A 20,681-nucleotide genomic window follows, 5' to 3' on the forward strand; every position below is an offset into this window, starting at 1 on the left:
CAGAATGAATGCCTAACGAATAGCACCATCATCATCATTAATATTATTATTATTAGTGGTTATTTCTCACCTCCTCCTCTGGCTCTCGCTCTCGCTCAGTAAATAGGACAGAATGAATGCCTATCGAATACCACCATCATCATCATTAATATTATTATTATTAGTGGTTGTTTCTCACCTCCTCCTCTTGCTCTCGCTCAGTAAATAGGACAGAATCAATGCCTATCGAATACCATCATCATCATCATTAATATTATTATTATTAGCATTGTTTCTCACCTCCTCTCGCTCAGTAAATACAACGGAATGAATGCCTAGCGAAAACCATCATCGTCATCATTAATATTATTATTATTATTAGCATTGTTTCTCACCTCCACCTCTCACTCTCGCTCAGTAAATAGGACGGAATGAATTCCTATCGAATACCATTATTATTATTATTATTAGCGTTGTTTCTCACCTCCTCCTCTCGCTCTCGCTCAGTAAATAGGACAGAATGAATGCCTATCGAATACCACCATCATCATTAATATTATTATTATTAGCGTGGTTTCTCACCTCCTCCTCTCACTCTCGCTCAGTAAATACGACGGAATGAATGCCTATCGAATACCATCATCATCATTAATATTATTATTATTAGTGGTTGTTTCTCACCTCTTCCTCTCGCTTCCGCTCAGTAAATACGACAGAATGAATGCCTATCGAATACCATCATCATCATCATTAATATTATTATTATTAGCGTTGTTTCTCACCTCCTCCTCTCGCTCTCGCTCAGTTAATACGATGGAATGAATGCCTAACGAATACCACCATCATTATCATTATTATTATTATTAGCGTTGTTTCTCACCTCCTCCTCTCGCTCTCACTCAATAAATACGACAGAATGGATGCCTAATGAATACCACCATCATCATCATTAATATTATTATTATTAGCGTTGTTTCTCACCTCCTCCTCTCGCTCTCACTCAGTAAATACGACGGAATGAATGCCTAATGAATACCACCATCATCATCATTAATATTATTATTATTAGCGGTTGTTTCTCACTTCCTCTCGCTCTCGCTCAGTAAATACGACGGAATGAATGCCTATCGAATACCACCATCATCATCATTAATATTATTATTATTAGTGGTTGTTTCTCACCTTCTCCTCTCGCTCTCGCTCAGTTAATACGACGGAATGAATGCCTAACGAATACCATCATCATCATCATTAATATTATTATTATTAGTGGTTGTTTCCCACCTCCTCCTCCCGCTCTCGCTCAGTAAATACGACGGAATGAATGCCTATCGAATACCATCATCATCATCATTAATATTATTATTATTATTAGCATTGTTTCTCACCTCCTCCTCTCACTCTCGCTCAGTAAATAGGATGGAATGAATTCCTATCGAATACCATTATTATTATTATTATTATTAGCGTTGTTTCTCACCTCCTCCTCTCACTCTCGCTCAGTAAATACGACGGAATGAATGCCTATCGAATACCATCATCATCATTAATATTATTATTATTAGTGGTTGTTTCTCACCTCTTCCTCTCGCTTTCGCTCAGTAAATAGGACAGAATGAATGCCTAACGAATACCACCATCATCGTCATTAATATTATTATTATTAGTGGTTGTTTCTCACCTCCTCCTCTCGCTGTCGCTCAGTAAATACGACGGAATGAATGCCTATCGAATACCATCATCATCATCATTAATATTATTATTAGTGGTTGTTTCTCACCTCCTCCTCGCTCTCGCTCAGTAAATATGATGGAATGAATGAATGCCTAACGAATACCACCATCATCATCATTAATATTATTATTATTAGTGGTTGTTGCTCACCTCCTCCTCTCGCTGTCGCTCAGTAAATACGACGGAATGAATGCCTATCGAATACTATCATCATCATCATTAATATTATTATTATTAGTGGTTGTTTCTCACCTCCTCCTCGCTCTCGCTCAGTAAATATGATGGAATGAATGAATGCTTAACAAATACCATCATCATCATCATCATTATTATTATTATTAGTGGTTTCTCACCTCCTTCTCTTGCTCTCGCTCAGTAAATACGACAGAATGAATGCCTAATGAAAACCATCAACATCATCATTAATATTATTATTATTAGCGGTTGTTTCTCACCTCCTCTTGCTCTCGCTCAGTAAATAGGACGGAATGAATGCCTATCGAATACCACCATCATCATCATTAATATTATTATTATTAGCATTGTTTCTCACCTCCTTCTCTCGCTCTCGCTCAGTAAATACGACAGAATGAATGCCTAATGAATACCACCATCATCATCATTAATATTATTATTATTAGCGGTTGTTTCTCACCTCCTCTCGCTCTCGCTCAGTAAATACGACGGAATGAATGCCTAATAAATACCACCATCGTTATCATTATTATCATTGTTATTATTAGCGTTGTTTCTCACCTCCTCCTCTTGCTCTCGCTCAGTAAATAGGACGGAATGAATGCCTAATGAATACCACCATCATCATCATTAATATTATGATTATTAGCGTTGTTTCTCACCTCCTCCTCTCGCTCTCGCTCAAATACGACGGAATGAATGTCTAATGAATATCATCATCATTATTAATATCATTATTATTAGCGTGGTTTCTTAACTCCTCCTCTCGCTCTCGCTCAGTAAATACGACGGAATGAATGCCTAACGAATACCACCAACATCATTATTATTGTTATTATTAGTGGTTGTTTCTCACCTCGCTCAGTAAATACGACGGAATGGATGCCTAACGAATACCACCCTCATATTATTATTATTATTATTGTTATTATTAGTGTGGTTTCTCACCTCCTCTCGCTCTCGCTCAGCAAATACGATGGAATGGATGCCTAACGAATACCACCCTCATATTATTATTATTATTATTGTTATTATTAGTGTGGTTTCTCACCTCCTCTCGCTCTCTCTCAGCAAATACGACGGAATGGATGCCTAACGAATACCACCCTCATATTACTATTATTATTATTATTATTGTTATTATTAGTGTGGTTTCTCACCTCCTCTCGCTCTCGCTCAGCAAATACGACAGAATGGATGCCTAACGGATATCAATCAATCAATCAATCAATCAATCGTATTTATTGAGCGCTTCCTGTGTGCCAAGCACTGTACTAAGCGCTTGGGATGTCCAAGTTGGCAACCTATAGAGACGGTCCCTACCCAACAGTGGGCTCACGGTCTAGAAGGCGGAGACAGAGAACAAAACAAAACATATTAACAAAATCAAATAAATAGAATAGATATGTCCAAGTTGGCAACATCTAGAGACGGTCATTCATTCATTCAATCGTATTTATTGAGCGCTTACTGTGTATAGAGCACTGTACTAAGCACTTGGGAAGTTCAAGTCGGCAACATCTAGAGACGGTCATTCATTCATTCAATCGTATTTCTTGAGTGCTTCCTGTGTGCCGAGCACTGTACTAAGCGCTTGGGAAGTCCAAGTCGGCCACATCTAGAGACGGTCATTCATTCACTCATTCAATCAATCAATCGTATTTATTGAGCGCTTACTGTGTGCAGAGCAAAACCAAACAAAGCCAAACTCTGTGCTGAGCACTGTACTAAGCGCTTGGGAAGTCCAAGTTGGCAACATCTAGAGACGGTCATTCATTCACTCATTCAATCAATCAATCAATCGTATTTATTGAGCGCTTCCTGTGTGCCGAGCACTGTACTAAGCGCTTGGGAAGTCCAAGTTGGCAACCTATAGAGACGGTCCCTACTCAACAGCGGTTTCACGGTCTAGAAGGGGGGAGACAGAGAACAAAACCAAACATATTCACAAAATCAAATAGATAGAATAGATATGTCCAAGTTGGCAGCATCGAGAGACAGTCATTCATTCACTCATTCAATCAATCAATCAATCAATCAATCGTATTTATTGAGCGCTTCCTGTGTGCCGAGCACTGTACTAAGCGCTTGGGAAGTCCAAGTTGGCCACGTCTAGAGACGGGCCCTACCCGACAGCGGGCTTACGGTCTAGAAGGGGGGAGACAGACGACAAACCAAAACATATTAACAAAATAAAATAAATAGAATAGATATGTCCAAGTTGGCAACATCTAGAGATGGTCATTCATTCATTCAATCATATTTATTGAGCGCTTACTGTGTACCGAGCACTGTACTAAGCGCTTGGGAAGTCCAAGTTGGCCACATCTAGAGATGGTCATTCATTCACTCATTCAATCAATCAATCAATCAATCGTATTTATTGAGCGCTTACTGTGTGCAGAGCAAAACCAAACAAAACCAAACTGTGTGCCGAGCACTGTACTAAGCGCTTGGGAAGTCCAAGTCGGCCACATCTAGAGACGGTCCCTACCCGACAGTGGGCTCCCAGTCTAGAAGGGGGAGACGGAGAACAAAACCAAACATATTAATAAAATAAATAGAATAGATATGTCCAAGTTGGCAACATCTAGAGATGGTCATTCATTCATTCAATCATATTTCTTGAGCGCTTACTGTGTGTAGAGCACTGTACTAAGCGCTTGGGAAGTCAAGTCGGCCACATCTAGGGACGGTCCCTACCCGACAGTGGGCTCACGGTCTAGAAGGGGGAAGACGGATGACAAAACCAAACATATTCACAAAATCAAATAAATAGAATAGATATGGACAAGTGGAATAAATAAATAGAGTAATAAATGCGAACAAACAAACAAGGCGAACACATCAATCAATTAATCGTAAACAAATGCGAACAAACATATATCCATATATGCCAACTTGTGCTTCATCATCATCAATCGTATTTATTGAGCACTTACTGTGTGCAGAGCACTGTACTAAGCGCTTGGGAAGTACAAATTGGCAACATATAGAGATGGTCCCTACCCAACAGTGGGCTCACAGTCTAAAAGGGGGACTTCCCGCCAACTTGTACTTCCCAAGCGCTCAGTCCAGTGCTCGGCACGCAGTAAGTGCTCAGTCAATACGATTGATTGATTGATTGATATACATATCTGTGGGGATCATTATTTTTATTATTATTGAATTATTAGTGTGGTTCCTCACCTCCTCCTCCTCTCTCTCTCTCTCTCTCTCTCTCTCTCGGCACACAGTAAGTGCTCAATCAATACGATTGATTGATTGATTGATTGATATACATATCTGTAGGGATCATTATTATTATTATTATTATTGTCACTATTAGTGTGGTTTCTCACCTCCTCCTCCTCTCTCTCTCTCTGGCCTACAGCTCGTGCCCAGGGCGGCGTCCGCCCCAGCCCCCGGCGGTAGTGGACGCCACCTTTGCCCGCGAGGCACGCATCACCATGCGCTCCACGGTGCGGCTGTGCGCTCAGTACGATCCTCGAACCCAGGCCTTCTACACCACGGCCCGGCCCCGCGCCCTGGTCCGCGTGCGGCCCCTTCCCGGGCCGGACCCCCGGCCGGACCCCCGGCCCGGCCCGTGGACCCTGGCCGCCTTCGCCCGCGACCACTACGTCCCCCGGCTCCTCCGGCCCCGGGCCAAGGTGAGTGTTTTCAGTCCTATTTACTGAACGCTTCCCGTGGGCAGAGCCGCTGTACGAGGCGCTCGTCGCCCTCGCCATCCTGGGGTTGGTGGAGTGCGGCCTACTGGGTGGCGGGCACTGTACTAAGTGCTGAGGGGGAGAGGAGCAAGGCGGGTCTGGCGCAGGCCCCGTCCCACAGTTTTGATAAATCATAATAACCGCAATCGTAATGATGGTATTTGCGAGGTGCTTACTTGGTGCCGAGCACTGTTCTCAACACTAGGTAATAATGATAATCATAGTGGTGGTGGTTAAGTGCTTATTATGTGGCAGGCACTGTACTGAACATGGGGGTGGAGAGAAGCAAAGAGGGACAGACATGGTTCCCATACCACGGGGGGCTTAAAGTTTTGATAAATAACAATAATCATAATAATGATGGTATTTGTGGAGTGCTTACTTGGTGCCAAGCACTGTTCTCAATGCTAGGTAATAATGGTAATAATAGTAGTGGTGGTTAAGCGCTTAGTAGGTGGCAGGCACTGTACTGAACGTGGGGGTGGAGAGGAGCAAAGAGGGATAGATACGATCCCTGTCCCATGGGGGGCTCACAGTTTTGATAAATAATAATAATCATAATAATGATGGTATTTGTGAAGTGCTTACGTTGTGCCAAGCGCTGTTCTCAACACTAGGTAATAATGATAATCATAGTGGTGGTGGTTAAGCGCTTATTATGTGGCAGGCACTGTACTGAACGTGGGGGTGGAGAGGAGCAAAGAGGGATAGACATGGTTCCCATCCCATGGGGGGCTCACAGTTTTGATAAGTAATAATAATCTTAATAATGATGGTATTTGTGAAGCGCTTACTTGGTGCCAAGCGCTGTTCTCAGCGCTAGGTAATAATGATAATCATAGTAGTGGTGGTTAAGCGCTTATTATGTGGCAGGCACTGTACTGAACATGGGGGTGGAGAGGGGCAAAGAGGGATAGACATGGTTCCCATCCCATGGGGGGCTCACAGTTTTGATAAATAACAATAATCATAATAATGATGGTATTTGTGAAGCGCTTACTTGGTGCCAAGCGCTGTTCTCAATGCTAGGTAATAATGGTAATAATAGTAGTGGTGGTTAAGCGCTTATTATGTGGCAGGCACTGTACTGAACGCAGGGGTGGAAAGGAGCAAAGAGGGATAGACATGGTTCCCATCCCATGGGGGGCTCACAGTTTTGATAAATAGCAATAATCATAATAATGATGGTATTTGTGAAGCGCTTACTTGGTGCCAAGCGCTGTTCTCAACGCTAGGTAATAATGATAATCATAGTAGTGGTGGTTAAGCGCTTACTAGGAGGCAGGCACTGTACTGAACACGGGGGTGGAGAGGAGCAGAGCAGGTCTGACACGGTCTCCGTCCCACGGTGGGGGGGGGTCACAGTTTTGATAAATTATAATAACCGTAATCATAATGATGGTATTTGCGAGGCGCTTACTATGTGGCAGGCACTGTACTGAACGCGGGGGCAGAAAGGAGCAAAGAGGGATAGACATGGTGTTATGTTATTACGTATTATTATGCCATGTGTCTTCTCATGGATTACATTATGTTGTGTTCTTATGTATTATTATGTAATGTAACATGTCATCTTAAGTGGCCCACTTGTCCTTCCCAAGCGCTTAGTCCAATGGTCTGCACACGGTAAGCGCTCAATAAATACGATTGAATGAATGAATAGCAGTGCATGTTGTGTTATTACGTACTATTATGCCATGTGTCTTCTCGTGGATTACGTTATGTTATGTATTATTATGTAATGTAACATGCCATCTTAAGTGGCCAACTTGTCCTTCCCAAGCGCTTAGCCCAGTGCCCTGCACACGGTAAGCACTCAATAAATACAATTGAATGAATGAATGAATGGCAGTGCATGGTGTGTTATGTTATTACTTATTATTATGCCATGTGTCTTCTCGTGGATTACGTTATGTTGTGTTCTGATGTATTATTATGTAATGTAACATGTATTACGTCATCTTATGTGGCCAACCTTAGTCCAGTGCATGTTGTGTTATGTTATTACGTATTATTATGCCATGTGTCTTCTCCAGGATTACGTTATGTTGTGTTCTTATGTATTATTATGTAATGTAGTGTGTATTATGTCATCTTATGTGGCCAACTTGTCCTTTCCAAGTGCTTAGCCCAGTGCTCTGCACACGGTAAGCGCTCAATAAATACGACTGAATGAATGAATGGCAGTGCATGTTGTGTTATTACGTATTATTATGTCATGTGTCCTCATGGATTATGTTATGTTGTGTTCTTATGTATTATTATGTAATGTAACGTGTATTATGTCATCTTAAGTGGCCAACTTGTCCTTCCCAAGCGCTTAGCCCAGTGCCCTGCACACGGTAAGCGCTCCATTGCACGAAAGAATGAATGAATGGATGCCGCCAACCCCTCCGCATCCCATCCCGCTGACCATTGCATGTCTTCTTCTTCTTTTCGGTAACCCATCTCACCTTGGTGATCGTCCCGCGTCCTCCCCATCATCGTGGTGGTGGTGGTGGTGGACGCCGCTCCCCTCCCGCAGACGGGCGTCCTGCTGCTGAGCGCGGGCCTGCTGGGCGCCAGCCTGTACGGGACGACGCGGGTGCGGGACGGCCTGGACCTGACGGACGTCGTGCCCCGGGGCTCGGGCGAGCACGACTTCGTGGCGGCCCAGTTCCGCTACTTCTCCTTCTACAACGCCTACGTGGTGACCCGGGCGGCCGACTACCCGCGCGTCCAGCCCCTGCTCTACCGTCTACACGACACCTTCCGCCGCGTCAAGTACGTCATGCTCCAGCCCGATCGCACCCTCCCCAAGATGTGGCTCCACTATTTCCGCGACTGGTTGCAAGGTACCGTGCCCGCCGGGGGATGCCCACCATCCTGGCGATTCCCCCCACGCTCACACGATGCCCATCGGCCGCAAGGTGGGAATAATCCTAATAATGATGGTGGTGTTTGTTAAGCGCTTACTATGTGCCAAGCACTGTCCTTCTGGAAGTGCCCACTTTCCTGGTGATTCTCCCCGCGCTCACACGATGCCTACCGGCCGTGAGGTGGGAATAATCCTAATAGTGATGGTGGTGTTTGTTAAGCGCTTACTATGTGCCAAGCACTGTCCTTTTAGAAGTGCCCGCTTTCCTGGCGATTCTCCCCGCGCTCACACGATGCCCACCGGCCGCAAGGTGGGAATAATCCTAATAATGATGGTGGTGTTTGTTAAGCGCCTACTATGTGCCAAGCACTATCCTTCTGGAAGTGCCCACTTTCCTGGTGATTCTCCCCCACGCGATGCCCACCAGCCGCAAGGCGGGAATAATCCTAATAATGATGGTGGTGTTTGTTAAGCGCTTACTATGTGCCAAGCACTGTCCTTCTGGAAGTGCCCACTTTCCTGGTGATTCTCCCCGCGCTCACACGATGCCCACCGGCCGTGAGGTGGGAATAATCCTAATAGTGATGGTGGTGTTTGTTAAGCGCTTACTATGTGCCAAGCACTGTCCTTTTGGAAGTGCCCGCTTTCCTGGCGATTCTCCCCGCGCTCACACGATGCCCACCGGCCGCAAGGTGGGAATAATCCTAATAATGATGGCAGTGTTTGTTAAGCGCTTACTATGTGCCAAGCACTGTCCTTCTGGAAGTGCCCACTTTCCTGGTGATTCTCCCTGCGCTCACACGATGCCCACCAGCCGCAGGTGGGAATAATCCTAATAATGATGGTGGTGTTTGATAAGCGCTTACTATGTGCCAAGCACTATCCTAATGGAAGTGTCCGCTTTCCCAGCGATTCTCCCTGCGCTCAAGCGATGCCCACCGGCCGCAAGGTGGGAATAATCCTAATAATGATGATGGTATTTCAGTGCTGAGAACAGTGCTTGGCACATAGTAAGGCCTTAACAAATACTATTATTTTATTATTATTGTTGTTGTTATTATTATTATTATTATTATTATTATTATTATTATTAAGCGGTTACTATGTGCCAAGCACTAAGTTACCGCCCCTCCCTGGGGTTGCCCGCTTTCTTGGCGATTCCCCCCGCGCTCACATGATGCCCACCAGCCCCAAGGTGGGAATAATTATAATCATGACAGCATTACAGCAGCGTGGCTCAGCGGAAAGAGCCCGGGCTTTGGAGTCCAAGGTCGTGGGTTCAAATCCCAGCCCCGCCGATTGTCAGCTGGGTGACTTGGGGCGAGTCACTTCCCTTCTCTGGGCCTCAGTTCCCTCATCTGGAAAATGGGGATGAAGATTGGGAGCCCCACGGGGGACAACCTCATCACCTTGTAACCTCCCCAGCGCTTAGAACAGTGCTTTGCACACGGTAAGCGCTTAATAAATGCCATTATTATTATTATTCTCTGGGCCTCAGTTCCCTCATCTGCAAAATGGGGATGAAGACTGTGAGCCCCCCGGGGGACAACCTGATCACCTTGTAACCTCCCCAGCACTTAGAACAGTGCTTGTTACATAGTAAGCACTTAATAAATGCCACCATCATTATTATTATTATTCTCTGGGCCTCAATTCCCTCATCGGTCAAATGGGGATGAAGCCCATGAGCCCCCCGGGGGACAACCTCATCACCTTGTAACCTCTCCAGTGCTTAGAACAGTGCTTGGCACCTAGTAAGCGCTTAATAAATGCCATTATTATTATTATTATTATTATTATTATTATTATTACTATTATTCTCTGGGCCTCAGTACCCTCATCTGCAAAATGGGGATTAAGATTATGAGCCCCCCCATGGGACAACCTGATCACCTTGTCCCCTCCCCAGCGCTTAGAACAGTGCTTTGCACATAGTAAGCGCTTAATAAATGCCACCATCATTAGTATTATTATTCTCTGGGCCTCAGTGACCTCATCTGTAAAACGGGGATGAAGACTGGGAGCCCCCCGGGGGACAACCCCATCACCTTGTATCCCCCCCAGCGCTTAGAACAGTGCTTAGCACATAGTAAGCGCTTAATAAATGCCACCATCATCAGTATTATTATTCTCTGGGCCTCAGTGACCTCATCTGTAAAACGCGGATGAAGACTGGGAGCATCCCCGGGGACAACCTCATCACCTTGTAACCTCCCCAGCGCTTAGAACTGTGCTTGGCACATAGTAAGCGCTTAACAAATGCCATTATTATTATCATTGTTATTATTATTATTATTACAGTACTTAGAAGAGTGCTTGGCACATAGTAAGGGCTTAATAACTACCGTTATTATTATTATCATTATTATTATTTTTATTAAGCGGTTATTATGTGCCAAGCACCGTCCTAAAATACTACCACCCCCCAGGGATGCCTGCTTTCCTGGTGATTCCCCCTGCGCTCACCCTGCCCACCGGTCGTAAAGTCATAGAATTAATAATAATAATAATAATAATAATAATGATAGTATTTCAGCGCTTGAGGAGAATGCTTGTCACATAGGAAGCGCTTAACAAATACCATCATGATTATTATTCCAAGGTACCACCCTCGGGTTGCCCTACTTCCTGGGCTCTCTGCTAGGTGCCACTTCCACACATACACTCACATGGGGTGGAGGAGGAGGAGGAAGACGAGAAGAAAGAGGGCGACTGGGTGGCAGAAAATAGAAATGGGTGAAGGAGGAGGAAAAAGAAGAGAAGGAGGAGAAATGGGCAGAAATGGGCGACAAATGGGCAGAGGAGGAGGAGGAAAAAGAAGAGCAGGAGGAGAAATGAGCAGAAATGGACTACAAATGGGCGGAGGAGGAGGAAAAAGAAGAGAAGGAGGAGGAAAAATGGGCAGAAATGGACTACAGATGGGCAGAGGAGGAGAAGGAGGAGGAAAAAGAAGAGAAGGAGGAGAAATGGACAGAAATGGACTACAGATGGGCGGAGGAGGAGGAAAAAGAAGAGAAGGAGGAGGAGAAATGGGCAGAAATGGACTACAAATGGGCAGAGGAGGAGGAGGAAAAAGAAGAGAAGGAGAAATGGACAGAAATGGACTACAGATGGGCGGAGGAGGAGGAAAAAGAAGAGAAGGAGGAGAAATGAGCAGAAATGGACTACAGATGGACAGAGGAGGAGGAGGAGGACAAAGAAGAGAAGGAGGAGAAATGGACAGAAATGGACTACAGATGGGTGGAGGAGGAGGAAAAAGAAGAGAAGGAGGAGGAGAAATGAGCAGAAATGGACTACAAATGGGCAGAGGAGGAGGAGAAAGAGGAGAAGAAAGAGGGGGACTGGGTGGCAAAAAACAGAAATGGGTGAAGGAGGAGGAGGAGGAAAAAGAAGAGATGAAGGAGAAATGGGCAGAAATGGGCAACAAATGGGCAAAGGAGGAGGAGGAGGAGGAAAAAGAAGAGAAGGAGGAGGAGAAATGAGCAGAAATGGACTACAAATGGGCAGAGGAGGAGGAGGAAAAGAACAGAAGGAGAAATGGACAGAAATGGACTACAGATGGGTGGAGGAGGAGGAGAAAGAAGAGAAGGAGGAGGAGAAATGGGCAGAAACAGACTACAAATGGGCAGAGGAGGAGGAGGAGGAGAAAGAGGAGAAGAAAGAGGGGGACTGGGTGGCAGAAAATAGAAATGGATGAAGGAGGAGGAGGAGGAAAAAGAAGAGATGAAGGAGAAATGGGCAGAAATGGGCGACAAATGGGCAAAGGAGGAGGAGGAGGAGGAAAAAGAAGAGAAGGAGGAGGCGAAATGAGCAGAAATGGACTACAAATGGGCAGAGGAGGAGGAGGAAAAGAAGAGAAGGAGAAATGGACAGAAATGGACTACAGATGGGCGGAGGAGGAGGAAAAAGAAGAGAAGGAGGAGGAAAAATGGGCAGAAATGGAGTACAAATGGGCAGAGGAGGAGGAGGAGGAAAAGGAAGAGGAGGAGAAATGGACAGAAATGGACTACAGATGGGCAAAGGAGGAGGAGGAGGAAAAAGAAGAGAAGAAGGAGGAGAAATGAGCAGAAATAGACCACAAATGGGCAGAGGAGGAGGAGGAGGAGAAAAAAGAAGAGAAGGAGGAGAGATGGACAGAAATGGACTACAGATGGGCAAAGGAGGAGGAGGAGGAGGGAAAAGAAGAGAAGGAGGAGAAATGGACAGAAATGGACTACAGATGGACGGAGGAGGAGGAAAAAGAAGAGAAGGAGGAGGAGAAATGAGCAGAAATGGACTACAAATGGGCGGAGGAGGAGGAGGAAAAAGAGAACGAGGAGAAATGGACAGCAATGGACTACAGATGGGCTGAGGAGGAGGAAAAAGAAGAGAAGGAGAAGGAGAAAGGGGGAAGGAATAGAAGTGGGAAGAGGAAGAGGAGAAATGGAAGGAGAAGAAGGAGGAGAAAAAGTAGAATTGGGAGGAGAAGAAGGAGAAGAAATGGGAGGAGGAGGGGAAGGAATCAAAGTGGGGGGGAGAAAGAGGAGGAGGAGGGGTAGAAATGAGAGGAAGAGCAGGAGAAAGAGAAGTGGAAGAAGAAGAAAAAGGAAAAATGGGAGAAGGAGAAGGAAGAGAAATGGGTGGAGGAAGAGGAGAAGAAATGGGGGAGGAGAAGGGAGAGAAATGGAAGGAGAAGGAATAGAAAAGGGAGGAGGAAGAGGAAGAAAAGGAGAAGAAATGGAAGGAGGAGGAGAAAGAGGAGAAGTGGATGGAGAAGAATGAGGAGGAGAAGAAGAGATGGGAGGTGATGGAGAGAGATGAGAAGTGGGAGGAGAAGAAGGTGGAGAAGTGGGAGGAGAAATGGAGGAGGAGAAGGAACGGGAGTGGGTGGAGGAAGAGGAGGAGGAGAAGAAGAAATGAATGGGAGGAGGGGAAAAAGTAGAATTGGTCGGGAAGAGGAGGGGATGGAAGAGAGGTGGAGGGAGGAAGAGGAGGAGGAGGAAAAGATACTGGGTGGAGGAGGAGAAAGAGGAGAAGAAGGAGGAGAAATGAGAAGAGGAGAAAAAGTAGAATTGGGAGGAGAAGGAGGAGGAGGTATGGGAAGAGGAGGGGAAGGAAGAGAGGTGGAGGGAGGAAGAGGAGGAGAAGATACTGGGGGGAGGAGGAGAAAGAGGAGAAGAAGGAGGAGAAATGGGAAGAGGAGGACAAGGAAGAGAAATGGTGGAGGAAGAGGAGGAGGAGGAGAAACGGGAGGAGGAGAAAAAGGAGAATTGGGAGGAGAAGAAGGAGAAGAAATGGGAGGAGGAGGAGAAGGAATCGAAGTCGGTGGGGGGGGGGAAGAGGAGGAGGAAGGGTAGAAATGAGAGGAAGAGCAGAAGAAAGAGGAAAAATGGGAGGAGGAAGAGAAGGGGGAGAGAAATGGGTGGAGGAAGAGGAGGAGAAGGAGAAAATGGGAGGAAGAGGAGAAAGAGAAGTGGGCAGAGGAGGACTAGAAATGGGGCACAGAAAGGGGATGAGAAGAAGAAGAAATGGGAGGAGGAGGAGGAGGAGAAGCGGGATAAGAAGGAGGAGGAGAAGTGGGGGAGGAGGAGAAGAAATGGGAGGAGGAGAAAGAGCAGTGGGAGGAGAAGGGAGAGGAATGGAAGGAGAAGGAGAAGAAACAGAAATGGGAGGAGGAAAAGAAGAAAAAGGCAGAGGAGAAAGAAGAGAGTGGGTGGAGAAGAATGAGGAGAAGAAGAAGAAATGGGAGGTGAAAGAGAGATGAGAAGCAGGAGGAGAAGAAGGTGGAGATATGGGAGGAGCAGGAGAAAGGAGGAGAAGTGGAAATGGGTGGAGGAAGAGGAGGAGAAGGAGAAGAAATGGGAGGGGGAGAAAAAATAGAATTGGGACAGGAGAAGAAGGAGGAGAAATGGGAGGAGGAGGAGCAGGAGGAGAAGAAGTGGGGGGAGGAGGAGGAAGGGTAGACATGAGAGGTGGGGCAGAAGAAAGAGAAGTGGAAGGAGAAGACAGGGGAAAATGGGAGGAGGAAGAGATGAGGGGATAGAAAAAGATGGAGGAAGAGGAGGAGAAGGAGAAAAATGGGAGGAGCAGGAGAAAGTAGGAGAAATGGAAATGGGTCGAGGAAAAGGAGGAGGAGGAGAAGAAATGGAAGGACGAGAAAGTAGAATCAGGACAGGAGAAGAAGGAGGAGAAATGGGAGGAGGGGGAGTAAAAATGAGAGGCGGGCCAGAAGGAAGATAAGCGGGAGAAGAAAGGGGAAAAATGGGAGGAGGAAGAGATGAGGGGATAGAAATGGGTGGAGGAAGAGGAGGAGAAGGAGAAAAAATGGGAGGAAGAGGAGAAAGAAAAGACGTGGGAGGAGGAGGCGGAGAAGGACTAGACATGGGCAGAGGAAGGGGAGGAGGAGGAGAAAGAGAAGTGGGAGGAGAAGGAGGAGGAGAAATGGGAGGAGGAAGAGGAGGAATAGAAAGGGGAGGAGGAAGAGGAGGAGAAAAAAGATGAGGAATGGGCAGAGGAATGGAAATGGGCAGAAAAGGAGAAGCGTGAGGAGGAGGAGAGAGGCGGGAGGAAAAGAAGAAGAAACGGAGGAGGAGAAAGAGGAAAAGGAGGAGAAAGGAGAGGACAAAGAATAGAAATGAACAGAGGAGGAGGAGCAGAAGGAGGAAAAAATGGGAGGAGGAAGAGAAGGAATAGAAATGGGTGGAGGATGAGGAGGAGAAAGAAAAGAAGTGGAAGGAGAGGGAGGAAGAGAAATGAGCAGAGAAGGAGTAGAAATAGACATTGGGAGGAAGAGGGGGAGAAATGGGAGAAGGAGGGAAAAATGGAGGAGGAAGAGAAATGGGAGGAGGAGGAGGAGGAGGAGGAGGAGGAGGAGGAATAAAAGAAATTGGAAGAGGAGAAAGAGAAGAAATGGGAGGAGGAGGAAGAGGAATGCGAGAAGAAGGAGGAGAAGAAATAAGAGGAGGAGAGGAAAGACACGTGGGAGAGGAAGAAATTAAATGTGTGGAGGAAGAGGAGGAGAAGGAGGGAAAGAAATGGGAGGAGGAGGCGAAGAGGAGGGGTTGGTGGAGAAATGGGAGGAAGAGGAGAAGGAAAAAAATAGGTGGAGGAGGAGGAGAAGAAATGGGAGGAGGAGAGAGGTGAAGAAATGAGAGGAGAAGAAGGAGACGGCATGGGTGAGGGAGGAGAAGGAATGGAAATGGGAAGAGGAGGAGAAGAAAGAAGAGGGGTAGGAGGAGAAGGAGGAGGAGAAATGGGAGCAAGATGAGAAGGAAAAAGAACTGGGTGGAGGAGAAGAAATTGGAGGCGGAAAGAGGTGAAGCAATGGGAGAAGAAGAAGAAATGGTGAGAGAGGAGAAGGAATGGAAATGGGCAGAGGAAGAGGAGGTGAAATGGGAGGAGGAGGAGGAAGAAGAAGAGAAATGGGAGGAGGAGGAGGAGAAGTGGGGAAGGAGGAGGAGGAGAAGTGGGAGGAGGAGGAGCAGAAATGGGAGAAGAAAGAGGAAAAGTGAGAGGAAGAAGAGAAGAGGGGATATAAATGGGAGGAGGAACAGGAGGAGAAAGAGGAGAAGAAGAAATGAGAAGAGGAGGAGAAAAAATGGGAGGAGGAGGAGGAGAAATAGGAGGAGGAAGAGGAGAAATGGGAGGAGGAGGAGGAATAGAAATGGGAGAAGAAAGAGGAAAAATGGGAGGAAGAAGAGAAGAGGGATAGAAATGGGAGGAGGAGGAGGAGGAGAAAAAAAATGGGAGGAGGAGGAGGAAAAATGGGAGGAGGAGAAGAAGAAAAATGGGAGGAGGAGGAGAAAAAATGGGGGGAGGAGGAGAAATGGGAGGAGGAGGAGGAAGAGGAGAAATGGGAGGAGGACGAGGAAGAGGAGAAATGGGAGGAGGACGAGGAATAGAAATGGGAGGAGAAGAAAGGAAAAACGGGAGGAAGAAGACGAGGGGATAGAAATGGGTAGAGGAACAGGAGGAGAAATGGAAGGAGGAGAAAGAAGAGGAGAAATGGGAGGAGGAGGAAGAGGAGAAATGGGAGGAGGAGGAAGAGGAGAAATGGGAGGAGGAGGAGGAATAGAAATGGGAGAAGAAAGAGGAAAAGTGGGAGGAAGAAGAGGAGGGGATAGAAATGGGTGGAGGAACAGGAGGAGAAATGGGAGGAGGAGGAGGAGGAGAAATGGGAGGAAGAGGAATAGAAATGGGAGGGGGAGGAGGAGGAGGAATAGAAATGGGAGAAGAGGAAAAGTGGGAGGAAGAAGAGAAGAGGAGGAGGAGGAGCAGCGTGGCTCAGTGGCAAGAGCCCGGGCTTTGGTGTCAGAGGTATGGGTTCAAATCCCGGCTCCGCCACTTGTCAGCTGGGTGACTTTGGGCGAGTCACTTCACTTCTCTGGGCCTCAGTGACCTCATCTGTCAAATGGGGATGAAGACTGTTAGCCCCCCATGGGACAACCTGATCACCTTCTATCTCCCCCAGCACTTAGAACAGCGCTTGGCACATAGTAAGTGCTTAATAAATGCCATCATTATTATTATTATTAAGAGGGGATAGAAATGGGAGGAGGAGGAAGGGGAGAAATGGGAGAAGGAGGAGAAGTGGGAGGAGAAGACAGAAGAAATGGGAAAAGGAGGAGGAGGAGCAGAAGAAATGGGAGGAAGAGGAGGAGGAAAAATGGGGGAAGGAAGAGGAAGAGGAGAAATGGGAGGAGGAGGAGGAGGAGGAAAAGTGGGAGGAAGAAGAGAAGAGGGGATAGAAATGGGAGGAGGAGGAAAAATGGGAGAAGACAGAAATGGGAGGAGGAGGAGGAGGAGGAGGAGGAGGAAGAGGAGAAATGGGTGGAGGAGGAGAAGTGGGAGGAGAAGACAGAAGAAATGGGAAAAGGAGGAGGAGAAGAAATGGGAGGAGGAAGAGGAGAAATGGGAGGAGGAGGAGGAGGAAAAGTGGGAGGAAGAAGAGAAGAGGGGATAGAAATGGGAGGAGGAGGAAAAATGGGAGAAGACAGAAATGGGAGGAGGAGGAGGAGGAGGAAGAGGAGAAATGGGTGGAGGAGGAGAAGTGGGAGGAGAAGACAGAAGAAATGGGAGGAGGAGGAGGAGAAGAAATGGGAGGAGGAAGAGGAGAAATGGGAGGAGGAAGAGGAGAAATGGGAGGAGGAGGAAAAATGGGAGAAAGAAGAAATGGGAGGAGGAGGAGAAAAATGGGAGAAGACAAAAGAAATGGGAGGAGGACGAAGAGGAGAAATGGGAGGAGGAGGAGAAGTGGGAGGAGAAGACAGAAGAAATAGCAGGAGGAGGAGGAGAAATGGGAGGAGGAGGAGAAACGTCAGGAGGAAGAGGAGGAGAAACAGGAGGAAGAGGACGAGGAGAAGAAATGGGAGGAGGAGAAACGTGAGGAGGAAGAGGAGGAGAAACATAAAGAGGAAGGAGGGAGGAGAAGAAACGGGAGAAGGAGGAGGAGGAGAAGAAATAGGAGGAGGAGAAGAAACGGGAGGAGGAGAAGAAACGGGAGGAGGAGGAGGAGGAGAAGGAGGAGAAATGGGAGGAGGAAGAGGAGGAGAAACATAAGAAGGAAGAGGAGAAGGAGGAGGAGGAGAAATGGGAGGAGGAGGAGGAGGAGAAGAAATGGGAGGAGGAAGAGGAGGAGAAACATGAGGAAGAGGAGAAGGAGGAGGAGGAGGAGAAATGGGAGGAGGAGGAGGAGGAGGAGAAGAAATGGGAGGAGGAGGAGGAGAAAGAAACGTGAGGAAGAAGAGGAGGAGAAACATAAGGAGGAAGAGGAGGAAGAGGAGAAGAAATGGGAGAAGAAGGAGGAGGAGGAGAAATAGGAGGAGGAGGAGGAGAAGAAATGGGAGGAGGAGAAGAAATGGGAGGAGGAGGAGAAACATAAGGAGGAAGAAGAAGAAGAGGAGAAGAAATGGGAGAAGGAGGAGGAGGAGGAGAAATAGGAGGAGGAGGAGGAGAAATAGGAGGAGGAGGAGGAGAAGAAATGGGAGGAGGAGGAGAAATGGGAGGAGGGGAAACATAAGGAGGAAGAGGAGGAAGAGGAGAAGAAATGGGAGAAGAAGGAGGAGGAGAAATAGGAGGAGGAGGAGAAGAAATGGGAGGAGGAGAAGAAATGGGAGGAGGAGGAGAAACATGAGGAGGAAGAGGAGGAGGTGGAGACGAAATGGGAGAAGGAGGAGGAGGAGGAGAAATGGGAGGAGGAGGAGAAACGGGAGGAGGAAGAGGAGGAGAAGAAATGGAAGGAGGAGGAGGAGAAACATAAGGAGGAAGAGGAGGAGGAGAAGAAATGGGAGGAGGAGGAGGAGAAATGGGAAGAGGAGGAGAAACGGGAGGAGGAAGAGGAGGAGGAGGAGAAGAAATGGGAGGAAGAGGGGGAGGAGGAGGAGAAGAAATGGGAGGAGGAGGAGAAACGTGAGGAGAAACACAAGGAGGAAGAGGAGGAGGAGAAGAAGGAATGGGAGGAGGAGGAGGAGGAGAAATGGAAGGAGGAGGGTGGTGGGGTGGGCCTGACGGGGCGGCGCGTGTCCCGGCTGTGCCTGCAGGCCTCCAGGACGCCTTCGACAGAGACTGGGCCTCCGGGCACATCTCCCCCGGAAACTACCGCAACGGCTCCGACAGCGCCGTGCTGGCCTACAAGCTCCTCATCCAGACGGGCAGCAGGGACAAGCCGGTGGACGTCGCCCAGGTGACCCCTGACCCCTGACCCCCGACCCTGGGGACGGGGCCAAGGGGCCTCGGCCCCCTCTGCGCATCGGACAGGCGTCCAGAGCGTCCTCCATCCAGGAGGATTTAGCGGGCGCTTCCTGCGGGCAGGGCATCCATTCCGTCCTATGTATTGAGCGCTTCCCGCGTGCGGAGCACCCATTCCATGCAGAGTATCTATTGAGCGCTTCCTGCGTGCGGAGCGCTGTAGGAAGCGCTTGGAGAGCCCAACTGGGCAACGGAGAGAGATGATCCCGGCCCGACGATGGGCTCGCGGTCTAGAAGGGAGAGACGGATGACAATACAGAACAAGGAGACGGGCCTTGATCCCATCATTCATTCATTCAATCGTATGTATTGAGCGCTTCCTGTGTGCGGAGCACTGTAGGAAGCGCTTGGAGAGTCCAATTGGGCAACAGGTGGAGTCCAATTATGTAACAGAGAGAGACAATCCCGACCCAACAAAGGGCTCACGGTCTAGATGGGGGAGATGGATGACAAAACAAAGCAAGTAGATGGGCCTCGATCCCATCATTCATTCATTCAGTCTTATTTATTGAGCGCTTCCTGTGTGCGGAGCACTGTAGGAAGCGCTTGGAGAGTCCAATTGGGCAACAGATGGAGTCCAATTGGGTAACAGAGAGAGACAACCCCGATGCGACGACGGGCTCGCGGTCTAGAAGGGGGAGACGGACGACAACACAGAACAAGGAGACGGGCCTCCATCCCATCATTCATTCATTCAATTGTATTTACTGAGTGCTTCCTGCGTGCGGAGCACTGTAGTAAGCACTTGGAGAGTCCAATTGGGCAACGGATGGAGTCCAGTTGGGTAACAGAGAGAGACAACCCTGATGTGACGACGGGCTCACGTTCTAGAAGGGGGAGATGGACGACAAAACAAAGCAAGTAGAAAAGTGTCCATCCCATCATTCATTCAGTTGTATGTATTGAGCGCTTTCTGCGTGCAGAGCACTGTACTGAGCGCTTGGAAAGTCCAATTGGGCACCAGATCGAGACAATCCCTACCAGATGACAGGCATGCGGTCTAGAAGGGGGGGACGGACGACACCACAAAACTAGCAGATGGGCCTCGATTCCATCATTCATTCATTCAATAGTATGTTTTGAGCGCTTCTTTTGTGCAGAGCACTGTACTGAGCACTTGGAAAGTCCAATTGGGCACCAGATCGAGATAATTCTTACCCAACGACGGGCTCGCGGTCTAGAAGGAGGGGACGGACAACAACACAAAACAAGCAGATGGGCCTCGATTCCATCATTCATTCTTTCAGTAGTATGTATTGAGCGCTTCCTTTGTGCAGAGCACTGTACTGAGCGCTTGGAAAGTCCAACTGGGCTCCAGATCGAGACGATTCTTACCCGACGACGGGCTCGCTGTCTAGAAGGGAGAGACGGACGACACCACAAAACCAGTAGACGGGCCTCCGTCCCATCATTCATTCAGTTGTATGTACTGAGCGCTTCCTGCGTGCAGAGCACTGTACTGAGCGCTTGGAAAGTCCAATTGG

At 47.6% G+C, this 20,681-nt stretch overlaps 1 protein-coding gene across 7 annotated transcripts in view; it reads left to right on the forward strand.

Annotated features, from left to right (window-relative positions):
* The window catches only part of PTCH1 (patched 1), a 141,487-nt gene that overhangs the window by 80,129 nt on the left and 40,677 nt on the right, over positions 1–20,681 (forward strand). For all 7 annotated transcript variants that reach the window (XM_038768137.1, XM_038768139.1, XM_038768140.1 and 4 more), the window contains 3 exons: positions 5,282–5,558; positions 8,140–8,449; positions 18,990–19,132. In XM_038768137.1, coding sequence (XP_038624065.1) covers positions 5,282–5,558; positions 8,140–8,449; positions 18,990–19,132 — 730 coding nt within the window. The remainder of the gene's footprint in view (positions 1–5,281; positions 5,559–8,139; positions 8,450–18,989; positions 19,133–20,681) is intronic.

This window comes from Tachyglossus aculeatus, chromosome Y3, assembly GCF_015852505.1.
Source record: "Tachyglossus aculeatus isolate mTacAcu1 chromosome Y3, mTacAcu1.pri, whole genome shotgun sequence".
Taxonomy (NCBI): domain Eukaryota; kingdom Metazoa; phylum Chordata; class Mammalia; order Monotremata; family Tachyglossidae; genus Tachyglossus; species Tachyglossus aculeatus.